The sequence below is a fragment of the Mustela nivalis genome (assembly GCF_964662115.1).
Source record: "Mustela nivalis genome assembly, chromosome: 1".
NCBI lineage: Eukaryota > Metazoa > Chordata > Mammalia > Carnivora > Mustelidae > Mustela > Mustela nivalis.
In genome coordinates this window covers 203397718-203418700 of record NC_139020.1, presented here as the reverse complement: position 1 = coordinate 203418700, position 20983 = coordinate 203397718, and the positions used below count along the sequence as shown (strand labels likewise).

At 53.1% G+C, this 20983-nt stretch overlaps 1 protein-coding gene across 4 annotated transcripts in view; it reads right to left on the bottom strand.

The window, feature by feature from the left end:
- Positions 1 to 1937: 1937 nt before the first annotated feature.
- Positions 1938 to 20983, bottom strand: part of MED26 (mediator complex subunit 26) — a 52928-nt gene continuing 33882 nt past the window's right edge. For 3 of the 4 annotated variants that reach the window (XM_082709575.1, XM_082709577.1, XM_082709578.1), the window contains exons 2-3: positions 5307 to 5381; positions 1938 to 4684 (exon numbers count right to left, since the gene is read on the bottom strand). In XM_082709575.1, coding sequence (XP_082565701.1) covers positions 3032 to 4684; positions 5307 to 5381 — 1728 coding nt within the window. In that variant the 3' untranslated portion in view covers positions 1938 to 3031. Of the gene's footprint in view, positions 4685 to 5306; positions 5382 to 19967; positions 20006 to 20983 lie in introns of all 4 variants that reach the window. The other variant, XM_082709576.1, reaches the window with a different exon arrangement.

Genomic DNA, 20983 nt, shown 5'->3' with positions numbered 1-20983 from the left:
TTCCCATGCTACATCGGCGCCCTCCAAACTGATTCCTGATGGGCGGGCGACGGCGGACACCAGAGAGTAAAAGACCAGATCTTTCCGGAAAAGAAACCAAATTGTTAAAAGCTTTCCATAGGCTAATTTTTTCTGCAAAAGCACGGGAGCGACTTCCATGGCCGGGCTCCAACAGAAGGGCTAGCCCGGAGCGCCCAGTCTCTGGGAGCTCGTCCTGGGAACCACTGCGACGTGTGCTGTGCGGTAGGTATGACCATCTCCATTTCACAGACGGACAGAGGCCACTTGGCTTAGGTCGCCTGGCTAGTTCGAGATTCGTGCCCATCGTAGTCTACTCCCGCACTTGTCTCCAGGGCTTTTGCAGGTGGAAGAAGTGCCAGGCCGACTGCATGCCCAAGGGCAGTCCGGATACAGCAGCCCCAGACCCCAGCGGAGGAAAACAAGATGGTTTTCAATAAGATGGTTTTATTCTAAAGGACTTTGATTTTTTCCCAAAAATCATGTACTGACAGCTTTTGGGGTAGAATGGGGGGGGGGGTTAAGATGCCATTTTACAATGCCTTTACTTGGCAAATTAGAAAGTGGCAACCCACTTATTTCCAAAATGTAGGAGAGAAATCTTAGCTTAACTGTGTGTTCTCAAAAGCAGACAGTATCTTTATCCTGGGACTTACTGGATACTCAAGACAGAAGTAGTCCTGCAGGTGGGGGCAGGGATCAGGGAGATGATCATAAGATGCCAACCTGTACCCTAATATCTTCCAGCTGTGCTTACGACCTTTTGTCACAGAATAAGTCACTTCCTGGGGACACCCACACAGCAGCAGGGCTGGCCCACATTTCAGGTACAGTGGACTTAGGAAATTAGTTACTCCATAGCACAAAGTTAATTCTACTGACATGCTCCACTCCCCACCCCCCTTTTTTGGTTTAAACTCTGATCCTTTAACTTCTCCTCACAGCTCTGGGGTAAGCACTTTCATCTTCCAGAGAGATGTGTGTATAGGAGTGAAGTGATTATCTTAGAGCTGTACAGCACAGAAATGGCAGGTCCAAAATTCAACCTCAGCCTGTCCTCAAATCTGCTTCATTCCTGCCCTTATCTTAGGGTGGGTGTGTCTTGAACCAAGGCCATGTCAGAAATCCCTGCTGCTTCTGAAATTATGGTTTTGGGGTTGACTCAGTGTTCATGGACCCCATAGTTCGCCCAATGGAACTCTTATTTGTCAGAGCAAGTATGAGCACAGATGCAGAGGGTTTCTAGGGAGAGGGAGAAGTAGGTGCGGGGCTTGATACCAAGACTCTGGGATCATGACCTGAGCTGAAGGTAGATGCTTAACCAACGGAGCCACCCAGGTGCCCCAGGATTGTCCCTCTTAAGGGGCAGCTGCTGCTTCATCTGTGATATGAGTAGGTACATCCAACATGACTTATTCTTGACTGAAAATTTTTGAAAACCAAAGCTTTAGCTTTTGGTTTCAGGGATGAGGGAGAAGGAAATACTATCATAGTCAAGGCAGAAAAGTTATTTTTAAAAAACAGCACCTGCCAGTTACTAAGGCAGCTCCAGGCCTGCATGGGGAGCTAGCAGCCCAGGGCCAGAGCCAAGGGGTGCCCTGCCAGACATGGCTCTGGGCCATGCCCTGTCCAAGCTAGATACTTTGTGGGGGTAAAACAAGGTTACTGAGACGTAGGACATGGAACCTCTTTAGAGGGCTTCTCTCCCTGGAGCAGGTGACCCCGGAGGTGGGAGAGACAACAGGGCCCTGAATGAGTGAAAGGCAGGTGGAGGTCAGTTTTCATGCAGAACATTAATAGGCGGGCTTGGCCACTTTGCCCTGCCTATCTCCCTGCAGTCTGGCAATGGAGCCCAAACCTTGAACGCAAAAGGCGGATTTGACTGTAAAGGATCAAATTAGTAACGATTCTGAGACTGGTTTGTGCAAATGGTTTTTTTTTTTTATTTCCACATTTATATCACAAGGTGTCCACTTACTGGACCAAATAGCAAAGTTGCTCCCTTCTGCGTCCTGACAACACAGAAGTCTAAGTACTGTACATTCACTAAGGCTCCTTGTTTTTGCAAATCGCGTTTATGACAAATAACCATAAGGCAAACGAATCTAAAGGAATGGTTATGAGTGTTTCCAGCGTACAGACAGGTCTCCTCTTGCCCAACAATACAGCTTACACACCAGTAGCACCCGCGGTTACTTTTGTGTTTTTTGGGAGGGGACTCTAGAAAGGTGACATTTTCAAGATATGCGCAGGAACGGGAAAGAAACGGAAAAGGGAGAAAGAGGAAAATTATTTGGCTGGTGGTCAGATGGAAGAAGGGAATAAAATAAACTCCTAGAAAACTTAGATTTTTGCAGCATATTTTTCAAAACTGGGTTTTTAACCGAAACCAGATGAAAATGTGTGGATGCCCACGGAGGGTAGGCCGTATTGGCTGGCCGTCTGGCCCACCTGCTGCCAGCCGCTCGCTGCAGCGGACAAGCTTCTGGCGTCCGGACTGAAGGACTGGCCAAGCGGGGTGCAAATAGGGGCCACGGTGTAGGTACCCCCACTGCCTGAGACACTCAGGGCCAAATTTAAAAAAGGAAAATGCAAATAGATGAGATGCGTGCTTCGGTTGCTGTGTTTAAAGGGAACCTCTCCCCCAGGTTTTCTGTGCCTGCCTGCAACTGACGTCCCAGCCCATGGGTGCCGGGAGGTGTCCGCACCTCTTCCGGGGTGGGGAACTAACGCTTTTTATAGCTGGTTTGCTATAGAGTTCTGAACTCACTTTGCCGGCCTGCCTTCCACATGGTCCTTCCTTTGCAATTTTGTTAGTAAACTGGTAGCAGCATTTCACAAAAGAAGGAGAATTTTGAGGGAAGAGCACGGAGAGACCTCGAGACTCCCGCCCCCTCCCTCCCGCCCCGAGCCGGACTCCTCAGATTCCCAACCACCGGAGGCAGCCACGCCCCGCTGCCCGCCTGCCATGCTAACTGCGAGGTGGGAATGCACTTAGAGGCCGACAGGCTGGTCAGTCCAAGCAGACATAAGGCAGAATGTTCAACCGCCCGTCGTCACTGTGCGGGTCGAGCGATATGCACTGCGTCCAGTCATACCAGTTACCCTGTGTGTCCTGACACCCGTTCACCCCAGGCCACTGGTGGGCCTGGATTCTGTCCAGATCGTCCTGTGTGACCTCGCGGTTCAGCCCTGGGAGGTCCGTGGGCGCGCTGTGAGGCACCAGCACGTGCGGCTTCCGGGCCCCCCGCCGGGTGCTCTCCTCCTGCTTCAGGTACTCAGACATGAAGTGGTGAGCCCCTGGGGTCTGCGCGCCTGACGACGAGAGCAGGCTGCTCTGCCGGCTCAGGTAGGACTGGATGATCTCATTGCGCGACAACTCCTTCCAGTTCGTCTGTTCAAAAGGGCTCTGGACGCTGGCCTTGGCCTCAGGTTTGTCCAGCTCTGTCCTGGGCTGCTCTGTGTGCACAGGGCTGTCTGCCTGCACTGGCTCTTTCTGGGTCAGAGGTTTGATCTGTCTGGTCATGGGGTCAAAGGTGAGCTTCCGCTCTTTTAACCGGACAGGCTTGACACCCGCCTCAGCCACCTGCCCATCCAAGTTCACTGTGTAGTCACGAGGCCGGTACCTCTTCTTCTTTTTGCTGTCCGAGCCACCAGATGAGGCAGCATCGCTGTCCGCCTTAGAAGAGTCTGGGGAAAAGCCTGCCCGGGGAAGGTGGGGCTCGGAGGGAGGCAGCCCCACCTTGCAACCCTGCCCTGCCAGCCGCTGGTGGCCCTCAGGCTGCTCCAGCCAGCGCACCGGGCTCTCTGCACTGGACAGCAGCTCGAGCCGCCTCACGGGTGGTGTGGACGGCTGGGCCAGTGGAAGTGGTGATGGCACCTGTGTGGCATCAAGTGCCTGGGGCCGTGGAGAGGGGCTGGGCATGGAGCCCTTGGGCGTGTACGGGCTCCGCTGCCGGGCAAAGGAGCCCTCGTGCCGTGAGTTCCGGGGACTGAAAGAGCAGCGAAGCGGCCCCTTGGGGTGAGGGGGGCCTGGAGTCTCATCCACCCGGTCCATCTGCTGCAGCACCCCAGCCTTGGTCTGCAAGCAGGGGCCAGGGGGCTTGCCCAGACCTGGGGAGCTGGTGTGCGGCCGCACGGCGTTGACGGGAATCTTGCTGCTGTGCTTGTCGCTCTCGCCGTGCTCCAGGCGGCCGCCCTCGGGGCCCGCGTGCCCACTGCCGTCCAGGGTGCCCGAGAAGCTCTCAGGGCTCCCGCCGATCCCGTTGGTGGGGAGGGGGGATGAGTTGGGTACCAGAGAGTCATGGCTGGCTTTGGAGACCTTGGGAGGTGGCCCGGGGTGGCCAAGGTCACGCTGATCTCCCCGGCGCTTGCGGCTGCCCAGCCTGTCCAGCCGCTGTCCAGGTAGCCTCTGGATGTCGTTGCGGTTCTTCAGGTCATGGATGCTCTTGGGAGCGCCGGCCACCCCCACCTCTGGCCGGCAGTTGTGAGCACCCCCGTTGGCAGAGCCGGTGCCGCCCGCCAGCCCCCGCAGCGCCGCCTCATTCTGGTGCACAGGCTCGATGAGCTTCTGCCAGCTCCGCAGCAGCTTCTTGGCCCGCTTGGCGAGCTCCTCGTTCTTCGTTTTCTTGCGGACGTCGTTGATGAGCTTCCCAAGTCGAGTTTCCTACAACCAGAGAGAGACAATGACATGCTTTTGGGACAGGAAGTCCCCCATGGAAAGGGAGCTGAGGACCCCGGGCCTCTGGATTAATCCCATTACCTCTTAAACCCCAGAGTTCCTGGATAACAAAACCCATGGGGATTTGGGGTCCTTTTTGACCTCTAACTTCTCAAATCTAGTCCTCAAACTTCAGAGTCCCAGGGCCACAGGCGGCATCTTCAGAAGCACCATCCCAAAGGCTCCTGGCAACCTAGAGGCTGTGGATCATCAAGGCCAGTGCAAGGACACTGCCAGGGAAGCTCTTTGGGTGAGAGCACACTATAGCAAAGACAATGGCAGACAGAGGGCCTGAGCCAGCATCGCTCACTGGAGCACCCCCAACTCCTGTCCCCTCCGGCCAGACACGCCTCCCAACCCAGGACTAAAACCACCCAATTCCTGCAGTGCCCATGGGAAGATGCCCCAGTCTGGGCCAGGAGGGTACGTACACCCCTCCCTCAGCACTACTAAATCCTCACTTGGGCAGTGAGAGCAAAGGCTCCAAGGAGCCCAGAAGGACTTGGGTTGGGGAAGCCCAGGCCCTGCCTACCCTTCTCTTCCCAATGTTGGGTCTGGGGACACTCACCTCCAGTGCCTCTTTGGTAATGGGGTATTTCTCCAGGCTGGAGATGACTTCCAGCACCGCCACCATGTTCCGGATCTAGGAAACAAGAGCCACTTGTCAGGTCTCTGCTCTTCTCCCAGTGCCAGCTGCTCAGGCCTCTCCCTCCCTGAGAGCCAGCGGAGTCGCCACACCCAAGCTCTCACCCCGTGCCATCTCCTACCCGCTCCTGAAGCTGACAAGGCACCCAGTACCCGCCCTCCCGTCCGCTGCCTCTAGTGCACGGGGTGCAGTGGACCACGAGCCCGTCCATGGCCATGCCCACCGGCCCAAGTGGTGGTCACACGGCTGAGATCCATGACATTTGTGATAAGTTCTGCTCCTGAGCTGGCAGAGGTATTCTACTCTAGCATCTCATGGGGGCAAGGTGCCGAACGATTTATCCAATAAAACAGTAAAGATGCATCTCCTGTTGTTGCTCTTAGCTCCACTACACTTCACAGATACTGTGTTTGCTACAATCCAAGGTCTGTGGCAGCCCTGCATTTGAGTGAGTCTAGTGATGCCACTTTTCCAACAGCTTTGGCTCACCCTGTGTCCATCTCTGTGTCACGTTTTTATAGTTCTCATAATATTTCTGATTTTTTTACTATTATATCTGTTATGGTGATCTGTGATCAGTGATTCTTGCTGTTACAACTGTGACTGTTTTCAGGTGCCAAAAACTGCACCCAAAGAAGATGGCAGACTTCGCTGGCACTGTGTGTGTGTGTTCTGACTGTTCCATTGTGGAGCCACTCCACAGTGGCTCCAGCCACTCCTCTCTCTCTCTTCTTGGCCTCCCTGTTTGCTGAGACACAACAGTCGTGAAAATCAGCCAAATGATCACGCTACAATGGCCTCTACGTGTTCAAGTGGAAGGGAGAGTCACACATCTCTCACTTTAAATCAAAAGCTAGAAATGATTACACTTAGTGAGGAAGGTGTATCCAAAACCAAGACATAGACCAAAAGCTACACCTCTTGTGCCAAACACTTAGCCAAGCTGTGAAGGCAAAGAAAGTTCTTGAAGGAAATTAAAGTGCTAGCCTAGTGAACAAACACGGGTGATAAGAAAGCGAAACCGCCTTCTTGCTGATAGGGACCAAGTCTGAGTGGTCTGGATAGAAGATCAAACCACCACGTTCCTTTAATCCAAAGCCTAGTCCAGAGCAAGGCCCTAACTCTCTTCAATTCTGTTAAGGCTCAGAGAGCCGGGGGAAGCTGCAGAAGCAAAGTCTGAGACTAGCAGAGGTTGGCTCATGAGGTTCAAAGAAAGAAACCAACTTCATAAGCTGAAAGTGCCAGTGAAACGGCAGGTGCTGATGTAGAAGCTGCAGCAAAGGACCCGGCAGAGGCGGCTGAGACGATTCACGAAGGTGGCAACGCTACTCAGCAAACTGTCAGTGCACATGAGACAGTCTTCTACTGGAAGAAGATGCCGCCCAGGACTTTCAGAGAGAAGCCAATGCCCGGCTGCAAAGCTTCAAAGGACAGGCTGACTCTCTTGTTGGGGGCTAATGCAGCTGGGGACCAAGTTGAAGCCAATGCTTATTTACCACTTGGAAAATCCCAGGGCCCTTAAGAATTATGCTAAATCTACTCAGTCTGTGCTCTAGAAAGGGAACAACAAAGCCTGGTGACAGCACATGAATTTGTAACATGGTTTACAGACTACTTTAAGTCTGTTGAGACTTACTGCTCAGGAAGATTCTTTTCAAAGTATTACTGCTCATTGACAATGTACGTGGTCACCCTAGAGCTCTGGCATGTGCCATGAGATCAATGTCATTTTCATACCTGCTGTCACAACACCCATTCTGCACACCATGGACTGAGGAGTCATTTCAACTTTCAAGTCTGATTATTTAAGAAGTACACTTTGTAAGGCTATAGCTACCATACAAAGTCATTCCTCTGACGCATCTGGGCAAAGTAAATTGAAAACTTTCTGGAAAGGGTTTACCATTCTAGATGCCACTGGGAAGAGATCAAAATATGAACATGAGGGGGCGCCTGGGTGGCTCAGTGGTTAAGCCGCTGCCTTCGGCTCAGGTCATGATCTCAGGGTCCTGGGATCGAGTCCCGCATCGGGCTCTCTGCTCAGCAGGGAGCCTGCTTCCTCCTCTCTCTCTCTCTGCCTGCCTCTCTGCCTACTTGTGATTTCTCTCTGTCAAATAAATAAATAAAATCTTTTAAAAAAAAAATATGAACATGAACAGGAGTATGGAAGCCGTGGATTCCAACCCTCACGGATGTCTGAGGGTTCAAGACGTCAGTGGAGGAAGTAACCACAGGTGTGATGGAAACAGCCAAAGAACTAGAATCAGAAGTGGAGCCTGACGATGGGACTGAATTGCTCCAACCTCACATTGAAACTTGAACAGCTGAGGAGTTGCTTCTAATGGATGAGCACAGAGCATGGTTTCCTGAGCTGGAATGTACTCATGGTGAAGATGCCGTGAAGACTGGAAATGACCACAAAGGGCGGAGAGTATTGTAGAAAAACGGGAGCTGATAAAGCAGTGGCAGCATTTGAGAGGACGGACTCCCATTGTGAAAGAAGTCCTACTGTGTGTCAAATGCTAGCAAACAGCATCGCATGCTGTGGAGAAATTGTTGGTGAAAGGCAGAGCCAATCAATGCAGCAAACTTCACTGCTGCCTTATTTTAAGAAACTGCCACAGCCACCTCAGCCGTCAGCAGCCATCGCTATGGAGACAGGACATTCCATCAGCAAAGATTATGATTTGCTGAAAAATGAGATGATGGTTAGCATTTTTTTAGTAATGAGATTTTGGGGGGCTTTTTTGTTTTAGAGAACAGGGGAGGGAGAGGAAGAGAGAGACTCTTGAGCAGGCTCCTGCCCAGCGTGGAGCCCAACGCGGGACTCAATCTCATGATCCTGAGATCATGACCTGGGTTGAAATTAAGAGTTGGAGTTAACTATGTCACTCAAATGCCCCAATAATAAAGTATTTTTTAATTAAGGTATATTCATTGGCTTTTTAGATATAATACTATTACATACTTAACAGACTACAGTATAGTGAAAACACCATTCTTATGTGCACTGGGAAACCAGAAACTTCATTTGCCTCCATTTACTGTGATAGTTGGTGGTCTGGAGCCCAACCCACAGTATCTCCGAGGAATGACTGCACGCAGTAATCCAATCAATTTGGCTACATTAAAAGACTCTTTGTATAAGCTTATCCCAAGATGCCAAGATGCAACAGAGTGGGAGAAGACGGATACCACATGGCCCTGAGGATCTGTATGTATCTGAACACAGAAACCCTGGGCCAGCACACAAGAACAGGCACCAGGTGCAAGAGGAGAGGACAGCCCCTGTGCTCAGCTCTTGCAGGCATGCGGGAATGCAGACGGAAGCCAGGAGAGGCTACCCTGTGGACATGGCCACCAACCGGCAGAAGTGGCATCTGAGAGTACCAGGGAATTCTGGGTCCCGCCAAGTCTAGGGTGTGATGGCCTCTGGTAGTCTCACAGGTGCACACCTGCTGACAAGCCATTCCATCCTTTGTCTGCTGTTCGCTGTAGGCCAGGCCCTCACACCACGTTTCCACGTGGCACTGCTCTGTGGAATCAAACGACCCCATGGGGAAGGTACTATCATCACATTTTACAAAGAGGGGATGGCACACAAAGGTGCAGGTCATGTAGTCAAATGTTATAATGACACCAGTGCCTTCCAAGAGTCAAAGGAGCAGAAAGAAAAATTCAAGAGTAACAGAAACGAGCCACTTGTGGCCTCAGTGCACCGACAGAAGAAGCTCAGACCACAGGGAGTGGAGTCACAGAAAAAACACACTCCGTGATCCAGCCACACCGATCATCAGAGCATACTCAAAACTTAGTTTAAGATCAGTCATGGACTTGGCCACTAGCCAATCACAGACCTAAATATGAAAGCAAGAACTCAGTCTTTTAGAAGACACAGGGCAGTTATCTCTGCAACCTTGGGGCAGACAAAGATTTCTCAGAACCCCCAAAGCAGTAACTGCCCAAGAAAAAATACTGACAAACTAGGCTTCACGAAGATTAAGAACTTCTGCTTACCACAAGAAGCAAACCTCAGCCCGAAAGCGCATGCTGACGGAGCATGCCCAGTGAGGGGCTCGGCTCCAGAAGAGAAAGCGAGCTCCTGCGGCTCAACACCACCACCACCCCCGCCCCAAGCAGCTGCAGGTTTTGGTGGGCTGGCGAGACAGGGGAGCCCTTGCCTTGAGCAAGCCCCCCCGCCCCAAGACTGCACAGTGAGCACATCACACGCCCACACACACTGGAACGAAGCTATGCAGGCATGCGAAAGGGCACAAGGAAAGGCACATCTCCCCCCCAGCCCCCCAGCCACTGCGGTATTGCCCTGTATCTTTCCCCAAAATACTCCTTGCATATAGAAGCTTGTGTATATACTTACCACACACTTAAAAAAAAAAAAAAAAAAAGCAAAACATGACTCTATGCCTTACTTTTTCTCACTAACATCAGAAACACCCAACACCACAGACCTCCTTAGCTCTTCCTTCCAGGATGGGCTCAGGGGAGGGAGGGCCCCACTGAGCAGTGCTGTGTCCCTCCTTTTCCACTTACTGTCACAAACAAGGCTGCAACGCTCAACTTTATTCGAGGCAAATATGGGCTAACACACGAGCTGCTAGAGGGGCTCCTGGCACCGTGGCCATGAATGACTGTAGTGAGCCGCCGGGGAGGCCCCCCCGTTCCACGCCCACTGCAGGAGAGGAAGGTGGGGAAGCCTGTTTCCCACATCCTTGCCAGCACTGATGCGCTGGTTTCCTCTGCTGCCAGAATGATCCCACAGGATCACAAGCTGAGTGGCTCCAACACCATGCATGTATAGATCATGTTAAGTTCCGGAGGGCAGGAGTGTGGTTTGGGTCCCCCCAGGCTGAGATCCAGGTGCAGGCATGGCGGTTTCTTACTCCTTCGGTGCTGAAAGACTTAATCCTCCTTGCTGTAGCGAGGGCCCCCTTTTCCTGCTGGCCGGCTGTCACCTGAAGGCCATTTCCAGCTTCAGGAGGGCGCTGCATTCCCCAGCTCATGGCACCTCAGTCCACCTCCCAAGCCAGCAACAGGCCCAAGTCCTCCCACTGCACCTCTGAGCCAGCCAGGAAAGGGTCCGCTTCTAATGACGGGCTGCGGCTGGGCCCGCCTGTGCCATGCAGGTCTGCACCCTCACTCACATGTGCACCCTCCTGCCATGTAAGGTACCACATGGCCAGCTTTCGGGGACTAGGATGTAGACATCCGTGGGGGCTGGCTGTGACTCTGCCGACCATGTGGATTCCCAGCTTATCTGCCTTATTTCCAGCTGAAGGCAGCTGTCCCCTCCACCCGCCTCAGGTTCTCTGTCTTTTCTGAGTGTGAACTGCAGTGACCACAGAGCACGCCAGTGACCCTCACTGTGCCAGACAGAGCTCCCACAAGGCTGCCCCTCTGCCAGGGGGCCCAAGCCAACCCTTGGCAACAAAGGTCTCCCCTCACAGTGTTCTCATTCAGGGCTGTGCCCGAGAATGCACACATCTAGATGGCCCCCAAAATCTACCCCAAGCTATACTGAAGGAAGGGGTCTGAGAGGAGACACTCTTCATCCTTCTTTCACATACCTTTGACGTGCCACGGACAGGGACTTGGTGCAAGAGGAGACCGCACAGTGAGGAGGCCAGTACCACAGGGACAGCAAGGCCACCCACTCCCTCCTGTCCCCAGCCCTGGGATTCCAGCCCTGATGGGGTCCTGAGCCTGCCACATGGCCTGTCTCCACCCCAATGACCTCACCCGGGTATATTTAGAGCCCTGGGACCCACACACTCCTGAACCACAGTCCCTGCAGAGCGAGCTCGGCAGCACAGACTGTCCTTGTCCTTGGGCAGACGCTGTCCCGCTGCCAGACAGGAGGGGGGAGGCAGAACACCTGGGCAAGCCCGGAGGCTGGTAGCCAGCTAGCACCAGAGACCTGGCGCAGTTGGAGCCGCCCCTGGGAGCTGTGCCGGAGTGGGCAAGGGGACGTCTGCAGGCCCCGCCGTCCGGCCTGAGCAGCTCCCACACTTGAGGCCGTGTGCAGTCTGGCTTGGAGCAGGCTCTCCGGCTCCCAGCCCTGTGGAAAATGCTACCTCTGCCTAACCTCTTTCTGCCCTGGCTACCTGCAAGTTCAGGACTGTCCCGGGGGCTCAGTCCTCTGGCTCTGCCCCACCCTGAAGGGATGATGGTGAGGGCATGGAGCACTGAGTGGGAAGCACTTCCTGGGCATTCCAAGTGCCGCCAGTCTCCTGAGGACCAGGAAGCGGACCCCGATAAATGCTCCAAGGAGTCTGGCCCTGCGCCCTGACGCTCACCACACCCGACAGGCAGGAGTCTGTGCAGTGCCAGGCCCAGCCTGGCCTCTGGTCTCAGACCTAATATGCAGTGTCACCCCAGCCAGCCTGTGGCTCTGCCTGGGTTGGACACCCTAAGATGGAAGCTCCTGAACCAGCCTCCCCAACTCACCCACCCACACAGAAGCAGCCAGGCCTCCTAGGATGAGATGTCCATCAGGAGGCTCCCAACCAGGTTCCAGGCCTGCAAAGCCCCAGTACGAGGCCCTCGGGCCAGGGAAGTCAGTGTCAAGTGGAAGGCAGACCAGGCATGTGTACAGAGAGGGCAGGACCCGAGTGGGCCTGTCCAAGGGTGTCCACAGCACACGTCCAACACCTAGGGAGATGGTGACATGGCACCAAAGCTCTGGAGGGGAGAGAGAGGACCAGAGTGAAGACAGTGGAATGAGCAAGGACACCAGGAGGAAAAGCAGATGGCGGGGAAGTGAGCAGGCTCCTACACGACCCGCCTTTCAGCTTCGGCCACTGTATGGGACCTAAACTGCTGCTGCGACACCCACAGACCACTGGTCTTCGGCCCATCCTGGGTCCCTCCTGGCACCCCGCTGCAGGTGCCACAATCACAGCACAGACGCTGCTCTGTTTCTGTATAGGGAAGTAGCTTCTGGGCAGCCCCCGGCACTGCCCGCAGTGGGGGCCTTTGGGCACTTCTGGTGGCCAGAGTTCCGGGGCCACATACAAGCCTCCTGCTGTCAGGAGGAGCCAGGTGCATTGGCTATCTCCCTCAGGATTTGTTCTCAACAAGAACAAAACCAAGAATACCTCTCAAAACCAAAGGGTTTTCCCAAAAGGGACAGAACTCACAAATGAAGAATGCCTGAGCACCCAGAGTCTCTCATTTTCTCCTTAGGGCTCCTTCAGTAGATGCAAGTTAATTTGTATATATGTAACAGTTAACGAAGCCAAATGTCACCTCCCCTTTCTACCAATGAGGATGTCCCATGTGAACCGCTCACCATCTCGGCCCACTTATTCTCTAGTGGACTGCCCTCTTTAGTGGAAGTAATTACTCACCTAGCCAAGGAGCCCGCAGGGTGGTGGTGTGCCCAAGGCAGCTGGGCACGGAGGTATCAGGAGAGGGGGAGGGCCACTCTGGAAGTGCAGGGAGCAGGCAGGGCCAGAAGACTCCTTAACTACCTCACTGAGCGCTTGCAGATCCTAGACTGGAGGCTCAAGGGCCATAATCACATCCACTCGGTAAGACAGGAAAGTCAGCATCACAGGGGCAGCTCCACCAGCCAGTGTCTCCGGCATCCCTAAACAAGGCACCTCCCAGCTCCGGGATAGGGAGAGAGAAAGCACATTCGCGCTCACACCTATGGGACACCTGTGGGACACCCCAGGGATACATGCTCCTCACCACCAACCCCAGTTCCCAGGGCTTTTCTGGGGTCTTCCCACAACACGAGAACCAAGAGCAGGCACTAAGAAGCAGAAAGGCCTTTCCTCCTGGGGAGACCCTCAGCACAGGCTCAGTCGCTGCTCCAGCCAGGCTGGCTAACCAGCGGCATTTGCTGCACGGCAAGAAGGGGGCTGGATGCACACAGGAGGGGATGGCACCCGCAGAAGCAGCCTGAGCTGAGCCAGAGCGCGAGCGCACCACTCGCGCGGGAGGCTGGTGACATCCCGGTCTCCTCACTCCGCCAGGCCACGCAGGAGCAGCGAGGAGCCCTCCACGCACACTGCGCTCTGTGGGAGCCACTAAAGGGGCACCGCTCACCCCCCAGCATTTCATGACCCGTTTCTCAGTGTTCACTGGAGAAACGATAAACTTGGGTGTGGACAGCAGAAAGGGGATGGATGCAGCGATGCCGGCTGGCTCTAAACTGATCTCTACTGAAGCTGGGGCACGGCTACATTCTTCTCTCTACTTCTACGTTTGAAATTGGCCACAAATCGGGATGCCTGGGTGGCTCGGTCAGTTAAGCGTCTGCCTTCAGCTCGGGTCATGACTGAAGGGTCCTGGGATCGAACCTCATGTCAGGCTCCCTGCTCAGCAGAGAGTCGGCTTCTCCTCTCTCCCTGTGCTTTTCCCCAGTTGTGCCTGCTCTCTTGCTCTCAAATAAATCTTTCAAAAAAAAAGAAAAAACTGGCCACAAATCTAAAGCGTTACAAAGTACACGTATTTCCTCACATGGGGATGGGACACGACTGTCACTGGAGGTGGAATGAGATGGCCGCTGGTAGCCGCATGGAGGTGAAGTGAGGAAATCCCTGCTTTCCAGTCCCACACGGTGGCTTCTCCCTACACCATGTGGTACCTGCATGGGGAGGGAGGCCGAGGGCTGGTGGGATGCTGGCCCCCTCAACCTCTGATTCAAACTATAGGGCACCTTCTATTTGGTGCAACCTTTGGATTTTCTCACCGAGCGCCTTGCAAGTAGCTCAGATGCAGCTCAACAGGCTCGGTGTAAAGACTGCCCACACCGCCGGCGGCGAAGGGGATCTGGGATCTGCTCTCTGAGGTGGGTCCGTGCCTCCTTGCACAGAGCCCACAGACATCTGGAACCCCGGCCATGCCTGATTCCTCATGCTTCTGAGACCAGCTCGTTGCCCTCAAATAGGGAGGATGCCTCAGGTCTAGGAGGGCACCCATCAAGACAGGGGCCAAACAGCTTCCTGAGGGGCTCTCCAGAGCTGGGGGTGGCTACACTCACGGAGAGGGCAGGTTCTGTGGCTGGGTTCCCAGAGTGCTGAGGCCAGGGAGGGAGAGCCAGCACCCAGGCTTCTGACATGACAATAAGCCCCAGGCCACACCAAAGCCCTTACCCGTCTTTGGAGGCTGGCATGTACGTGTTCACACATGCATGAGGTCAGAAGCCAGGGGAAGGTCGGTCAGAGTCTAGGGGCATCTCACAGTGGTCCCAGTTCAGGTCACCCCATCCGGGGAGGGTGAAACATGGTAAAGAACAACAGTAACCCAGCGAAGGGACAGCCCACCAATTCCGCCCTGTGGCAGCCCTCTGAAGCCTAGTGACATCATTGGCTCCTCCAGAGTCCAGGACACTAGACCAGCTTCAGAAAACCTGCCTGCAACAGGGCACATGGAATCATTTTTAACACCAAACCCCATCGGAAAAAGCATTTTAACCGGCCCACATCACACGTCTGAAAGTTGCTCTGTGAATCAGATCACTGGTCTGATCCTGGATCCGTGTTAAGAGCTGGGGCGAGCACAGTGGGGTACACCTGCCATCGACCAGCCCCCTCCTCCCCTATTTCGGGGGCGATGTAGGTAAATCCCAGGCCCTGAGTAATTACCACTCTGTGGGGGATTTCCAACTCCACGTGAAACAAGGAACCAAGACACTGAGCTGCAGAGTCCATGAGGCCCGCTGCTCACTGTTCTTTCCTCCATACTTCAAGGGTTCCCGCCCTGCCTTAGATCCCCGTTCTCTCAGGAATGAAGCTAGATGTGTGCAGCCATGCTGATACAGGGGAAACCCAGTGCTCCTTGAGGTCTGAGCACTGATGGGGCCCACAGTCAGTGAGCTGGGGCAGGCCCACCGCAGCCTGACTCTCACAGGACCACCACCTGTTGGCTTCCTCCAGGGGCTAAGCTCTCTAGCTTTTTGTCCTTGCAAGCCCACTTTACAGGTGAGGAAGCCGAGGGTCTGGGAAGGTCCTGGGGATCCAGGGCTCAGCACACAGCTAGAAGGTGGCAGAGAACAGTCTTACATTAGCCTGGCACAGGTCTGCTCATCACACACAGTCCAGCTGGTCCTTTACCAGGTGGGGCGAGATGCCACCCGGCTGGTGATGCTGGCACCCCACCCACATACTCTTCCTGACCTGCCACAGCAGGTAAGTGCACAGGTTACAGAGTTTCTTGAAGCCACAGAGGGCCTGTGGCTTTGTGCCCAGATCTCTGGGCTGCCTCTCCCTTCCCTCCAGGGCAGCCTCGAGCTAGGGAGACCCACGCACATACCCACCACAGCGGGGGGGCTTCGGTCCACCCAGCACTCATCCTAAGCAAGAGGCCACTGGGTAAACAGCAACAGCGGTAGCGGCGCACACCAAAAGTCTTCCTGCCTCTGATGAGCGGCACATGTGTTCCCAGGTGGGCGCCATTCTTTCTGTGGCTCAACCTGCTCTGGCGCAAGATGGCACAAGAAATGGCAGCCCCTGCCTCCCCCAGCGATCCTGGCTGAGCCCAGCCCGTGTCCCCCCATCTCCCGAGAGGTCAGTGTGTCTTGAGCCTCCCTCTTGGCTCTGGAAGGTGCATCCTCCTGGCCCTGCTCTGCTTTGGCTGGTTCCACAGCCAGGCAGGAGCAAGAGGAAGCTCCCTCAGGTTGTCTGCATTCGGCCTGGCCGAGGTGCCTTCCGCTGCCAGGACCCCAGTGGGAGTCTCACACCCACAGGGTGAAATCTCACTCACACATGGCTTCTTAGAGGGAGAATGACACAGCTGGCGGGGAGGAGGCGGGCAACAGTGAGTGCCATGGCCCAGCTGCAGCTGCCAAGCTCCCGACTTGCAAAAGCACAAAAGCACTTCCTCATCAGAGGGGCCCATATGCTCCCTTGGAGCGTCCACAACTGGAGCAGGGCCACTGCCTGCATGGCCATGTCACACTCACAGCCCACAGAGCACCTGGGGCCAGCTAGAGAACATAACTACAGCTGCAACTCGGCCCCGGGGACGGAAACCCCAGCCTGAGCCCCGGGAGCAGGCAGAGCAGGGCCTATATCCCACAGCAGCAGCTGGAGCTCCCCATCAGCATGCAAACAGAAGCAGTACAAGCGAGCAGTGAGGCAGCCATCCATCCAGCTTGTCACCAAGAGGCTAACAGATACGGAGGGGGACATGGAGGAGAGGAACATGGGAGGGGGAAGAGAGGCAGCACTCTCCCTGCATCCCCAGCTCCCAAACTGTCCCTCTCTCCCTCCTGCTTTTTATCACAGCAGCTCTTCCCAACAGAACTATGTACTTAAATTTTCCTGACCTCAGAGTCAGGTCAACAGCACACACACAGTTCTCATTATAATCCAGCCCCTTCTGAGAGCACAAGAGCTCTCAATATGTCATCTGTGAGCTGGTTCATTCCTGCACTGATACAACTATAAAGTCAGAAAGCCGGGCAGAGCATTTTCTTTCCTGCCACACATGCTCCCAGAAGGGCTGGCTAGCAGAGCATCTGATGACAGCACTTGTGGTCAGCTCAGGGTTTCCCCCTCCCATCCTCACACTCCTGTAGGAACAGCCAGTAAGAATACCAGCTGTGCAAGACAGAAGGGCCTAATGCCAATGGGAGGGGCACACACAGTGCTTGACCCACATGCATGCAGAATATAGGCAATCCAAAGAGAGAACTGGCCAGCTTTTTAGGAACTGATACGGACCAACCTCTGAGGGACTGTGAAGTAAAATACAGATTGACAGTGCATTCCTGTGCCCCCAAGTCAAACACCCAGTGGTGGGGCTGGACAGAGAAGGGCCAGGAAGTGGACTTGTCAAAGAAACAGTGGGGCCCAACCTAGCCCTCTAATGCTGTCCAACTAAGACTTAAGCAAGACCAGCCACTAATCAGCCCAGTTCCTCCTCCAAGAGAGGGGAAGCCCGGGCGGAATGTTGGGAAAATCACAGATCATCTCTGTAGATCCTGAATAGCACGCTGACCACCATCTTGAGAGACTCTGTGCTCATGGGGGCCAGGTCAGGTGGGCACTGCAAGTTCACCAGCAGCCTGCTCTGTGGTCACTAAGAGCCCTTGAGGCACTGCAGTGCCCAGCATGGAGCCAGCCTCCAGTCCGCCAACCTGCGCTGCTGTAAGATCCTGGGAGCCAAGGATATTCCAGAATTCCCCTCAACAAGTCACCAAATGCTTTCTGAGCACCTACTGCAGGCCTGGAGTACACAGGAAGAAATGTATGGCCCAGTCCTGAGGGATGGGTGGAGACGGCCAAAGGCAAGGATAGACACAATATAGGGGGTACATCAAAACTGAGGCTCAGCTGAGCTGCCGGGTACCCTGGTGCAAGCAGCCCAGAACCATGGCAACATCCAGAAAGCTCTTTTAGAAGAGAAGGATTACAGGGTACGGAACCAAAGACACACCCCTTCTCAGAGGGAACGCAAGCCGAGAACTGGCCCCACTCCCGAGGCTGCCATGCGACACGGGGTAAAATCCAGGGCGCCCCTGATAAGCAGCAAGAGTATGTTACTGACAGGTAAACGACGTACAGGGTCTGGCAGCCCTCACTGTCCTGAGCACTCCCACGGGGTCACCACAAACCTTCTGAGTTGGGTAGACATGAAAAGAGCAAAAGAACTGCCAGAACCTAGGTGTGGGCCGCAGTCATTTGGCAAGTCTCAGGGTTCAAAGTATCAAGGAACTGTCTCCTTTTTAAATGAGAACCTGACAGATAGACAAATTCACCAGGCCCTAAACGTAGTTAAGGATGGGTGTGCCTGTCCTACACAGGGTGAAGGCCTCCTGCTAGGCCATGATCTCCATACCGAGTGTTCCAGGGCCTAAAGCTCCAGAGATCAGCAGATGGCTCGGAGCCCACCCACCCAGCCCATTCAACTGTTCCCTCGGCCTCTAAGTGGGAGGATGGACAGAGGTTTCCTACAGGCTCCTGCAAGGCGAAAAAGAGACACACAGGGACACCCAGAAGGGATCAGGCCCGAGGCCACCCCTCCCCTCACCTGCTGCCCTGCAACTCAAGGGCTGTGTGTGGAGCTGGAGGAACCACAGTGGGCACAGGGACTTTCTCAGTGGGCATTCCTGTAACGGGCGCTGCCAGGGAGAGAACCAAGGACACACTCACAAAGCAGGAAGTAGAGTGTACATTCTGTGTCAAACGTCGTGTAAGGATAGACACTCATACCCCACGAACCAACAACTCCACTCTGAGGTACATAACAACAGTCACACAAACACCCGTGCATGGAGAACATATTCAGAACAGCGCCAACTAAAAACCACCTGAAAGGCCATCACCAGCATCATGGGTGACTAAATCATGCTCTATCCATTCAGCATGGAATGAACAAAACATCAGAGATAAATCTCAAAACAGCATCTGGTGATAAAGCCAGGCACTAAAGAATACATTCTGTATTGGAGCGAAAGCTCACGAGCAGGTCAGACTTCTCAGTGATGACTGAAGTCAGGGCAAACTGGGGGTGGCGAGCTGCTAGGAGAGGGAGCAAGAGCAGCTTCTGGGGAAATGCTCTATTCCTTGCCCTGGATGGCAGGCGGTGGGGGTCGGGGGGCACTCAGGCATGTTCACTTCATAAGCATTCCATAAAATGTAACACTCACAACTTGTGCACTTTTCTGGATGAGGCCATCCTGTCCCAGAAACAGATGCCAGAGCCACTGGGGTTGAAGAGGACGAGACAGTGGTGAGGCACTGCAGCTCCCACACAGTGGCACAGACCCTCTCAGGGTCCCACAGAGAGGGCTGCATAAGGCCAGGCTATCTCCTAGACAAGCAGCACGCGCTGTGCTTCAAAGCTCACAGGGAAACATGCCCACACACTCCTACCCTGTCAGGTCTGGGAGGAGGTGGGTGCTCTGTAGGTTCTAAGGAAAATGAGCTCAACAGCTCAGTGTCCTCAAGAAGATGTAAGCTCCAAACTTCCTGGAGAGGCAGGCAGGCAGTACCCACTGCCTGGCCAGCACTGTGCTGGGCATCTGTCCCTTACCATACCACAGTCTCTTCTGAGACCACAGACCCCCACAGGAGGTATTATGCTGTTTCTCTAGCATGGAAACCAGGGCACCCATTAAACATCTGGCCACAGGTTCACTACTGACCTAAGCTGCTAATCTTGCGCAGTCAGCCCATGCCTGACTCCAAGCAAAAGGCCATTAACAAGTCCTACTGGTGACCTGGGCAGAAACAGCTGGCTTGAAGGAGGGCAACAGAACAATTAGAATAAGGAAAGTCTTCATGCCTAACCCAGGAAAGAAGCTATCATAAGAAAAGGAGACTAGAAATTAAAGTGGGGGAGAAAGATAACATTTGAAAAATCAATGTAATTTGTCTTATTATGAAGGCTGAAAATGAAAAAAGCCTTATGAGTGTTCCAAAAGATAGAGAAAAAATGTTTGACAGAACTGGGCATTTCTTCCTGATAAAAACTTTCAGCAAACTAGGAATAGAAGAGAACCTCCGTGGCCTGGTAAGTGCTTCAACAATGCCCATAGCTGACATCATACTTGATGGTGAATGGTTCCATGTTTCCCCCTCACATGTGCCGGAAAGGATAGGTGCTTACCACTTGTAGTCAGTCTTGTCAGGAGGCTCCAGGCAATGCTATAAGGCAAGAAAAAGGTGGGCATGGGGCATCCAGATTGGAAAAAAGGAAGTAAAACTGTATTCACAAACAACAGTATAGTCCCTGCGGAAAATCATATAATGCCTATTTTTAAAAAGCTACCAGAATAAATGAGTTCAGCAAGGTGGCAGGATACAAGCTCATTGGAAATCTGACTATTTCTATATGCAGGCAACAAATACTCAGAAAATGAAATTTAAAAAAAAAACCAACTCCATTTATAATAGCAATTAAAAATATTAAGTACTTACGGATACGTTTGACAAAAGATTTGAAAAGGTCAACAATGAAATGTGCAACACTGAAAGTGCAAAACATGACTGAGAAAAATTAAAAGAGGCATCAATTAATGGAGAGATATGCCGAATAAATGGATTGGAAGAGTCAATAATAGTGTTAAATTTCTCCCCCAGACTGATCTATATAGTTTCAGAGCAATCCCAATGAAAATTCTGGCAGGTTCTTTCAGAGAAATTGGCAAGTTGTTATAAAATGTGTATGGAGTCACACATAGGCCCTAGAATAGCCAACAAACTTGGAAAAAAAGAAAACCAGAATATTATAATCAAGACAATCTGGTATTAGAGTAAAGACAGATAAACAGATCAATGGAATAGAAGAGAGTCCATTATAGACCCACACATTCATGGTCAACTGATTCCTAAAGGTGTTGAGGCAATTCAATCAGGAATGAATAATCTTTCAACAAATAGTGCTAGAATAATTGGACAGCCATATGCAAACAACAAGAAACAAAATCCTTGACTTCTGCCTCACAAAATACACAAATATTAACACCAGATAGATCATAAACCTAAATGTAAGAATTAGTTAAAACTATAGACCATCTAGAAGAAAACACAGGAGGAAAACCTTAGTGACCTTGAGTTTGGGAAAGACTAAAAATAGGAGAGAAAAAGAACAAAATTTAGAGAAAACATAAAATTGGATTTCAT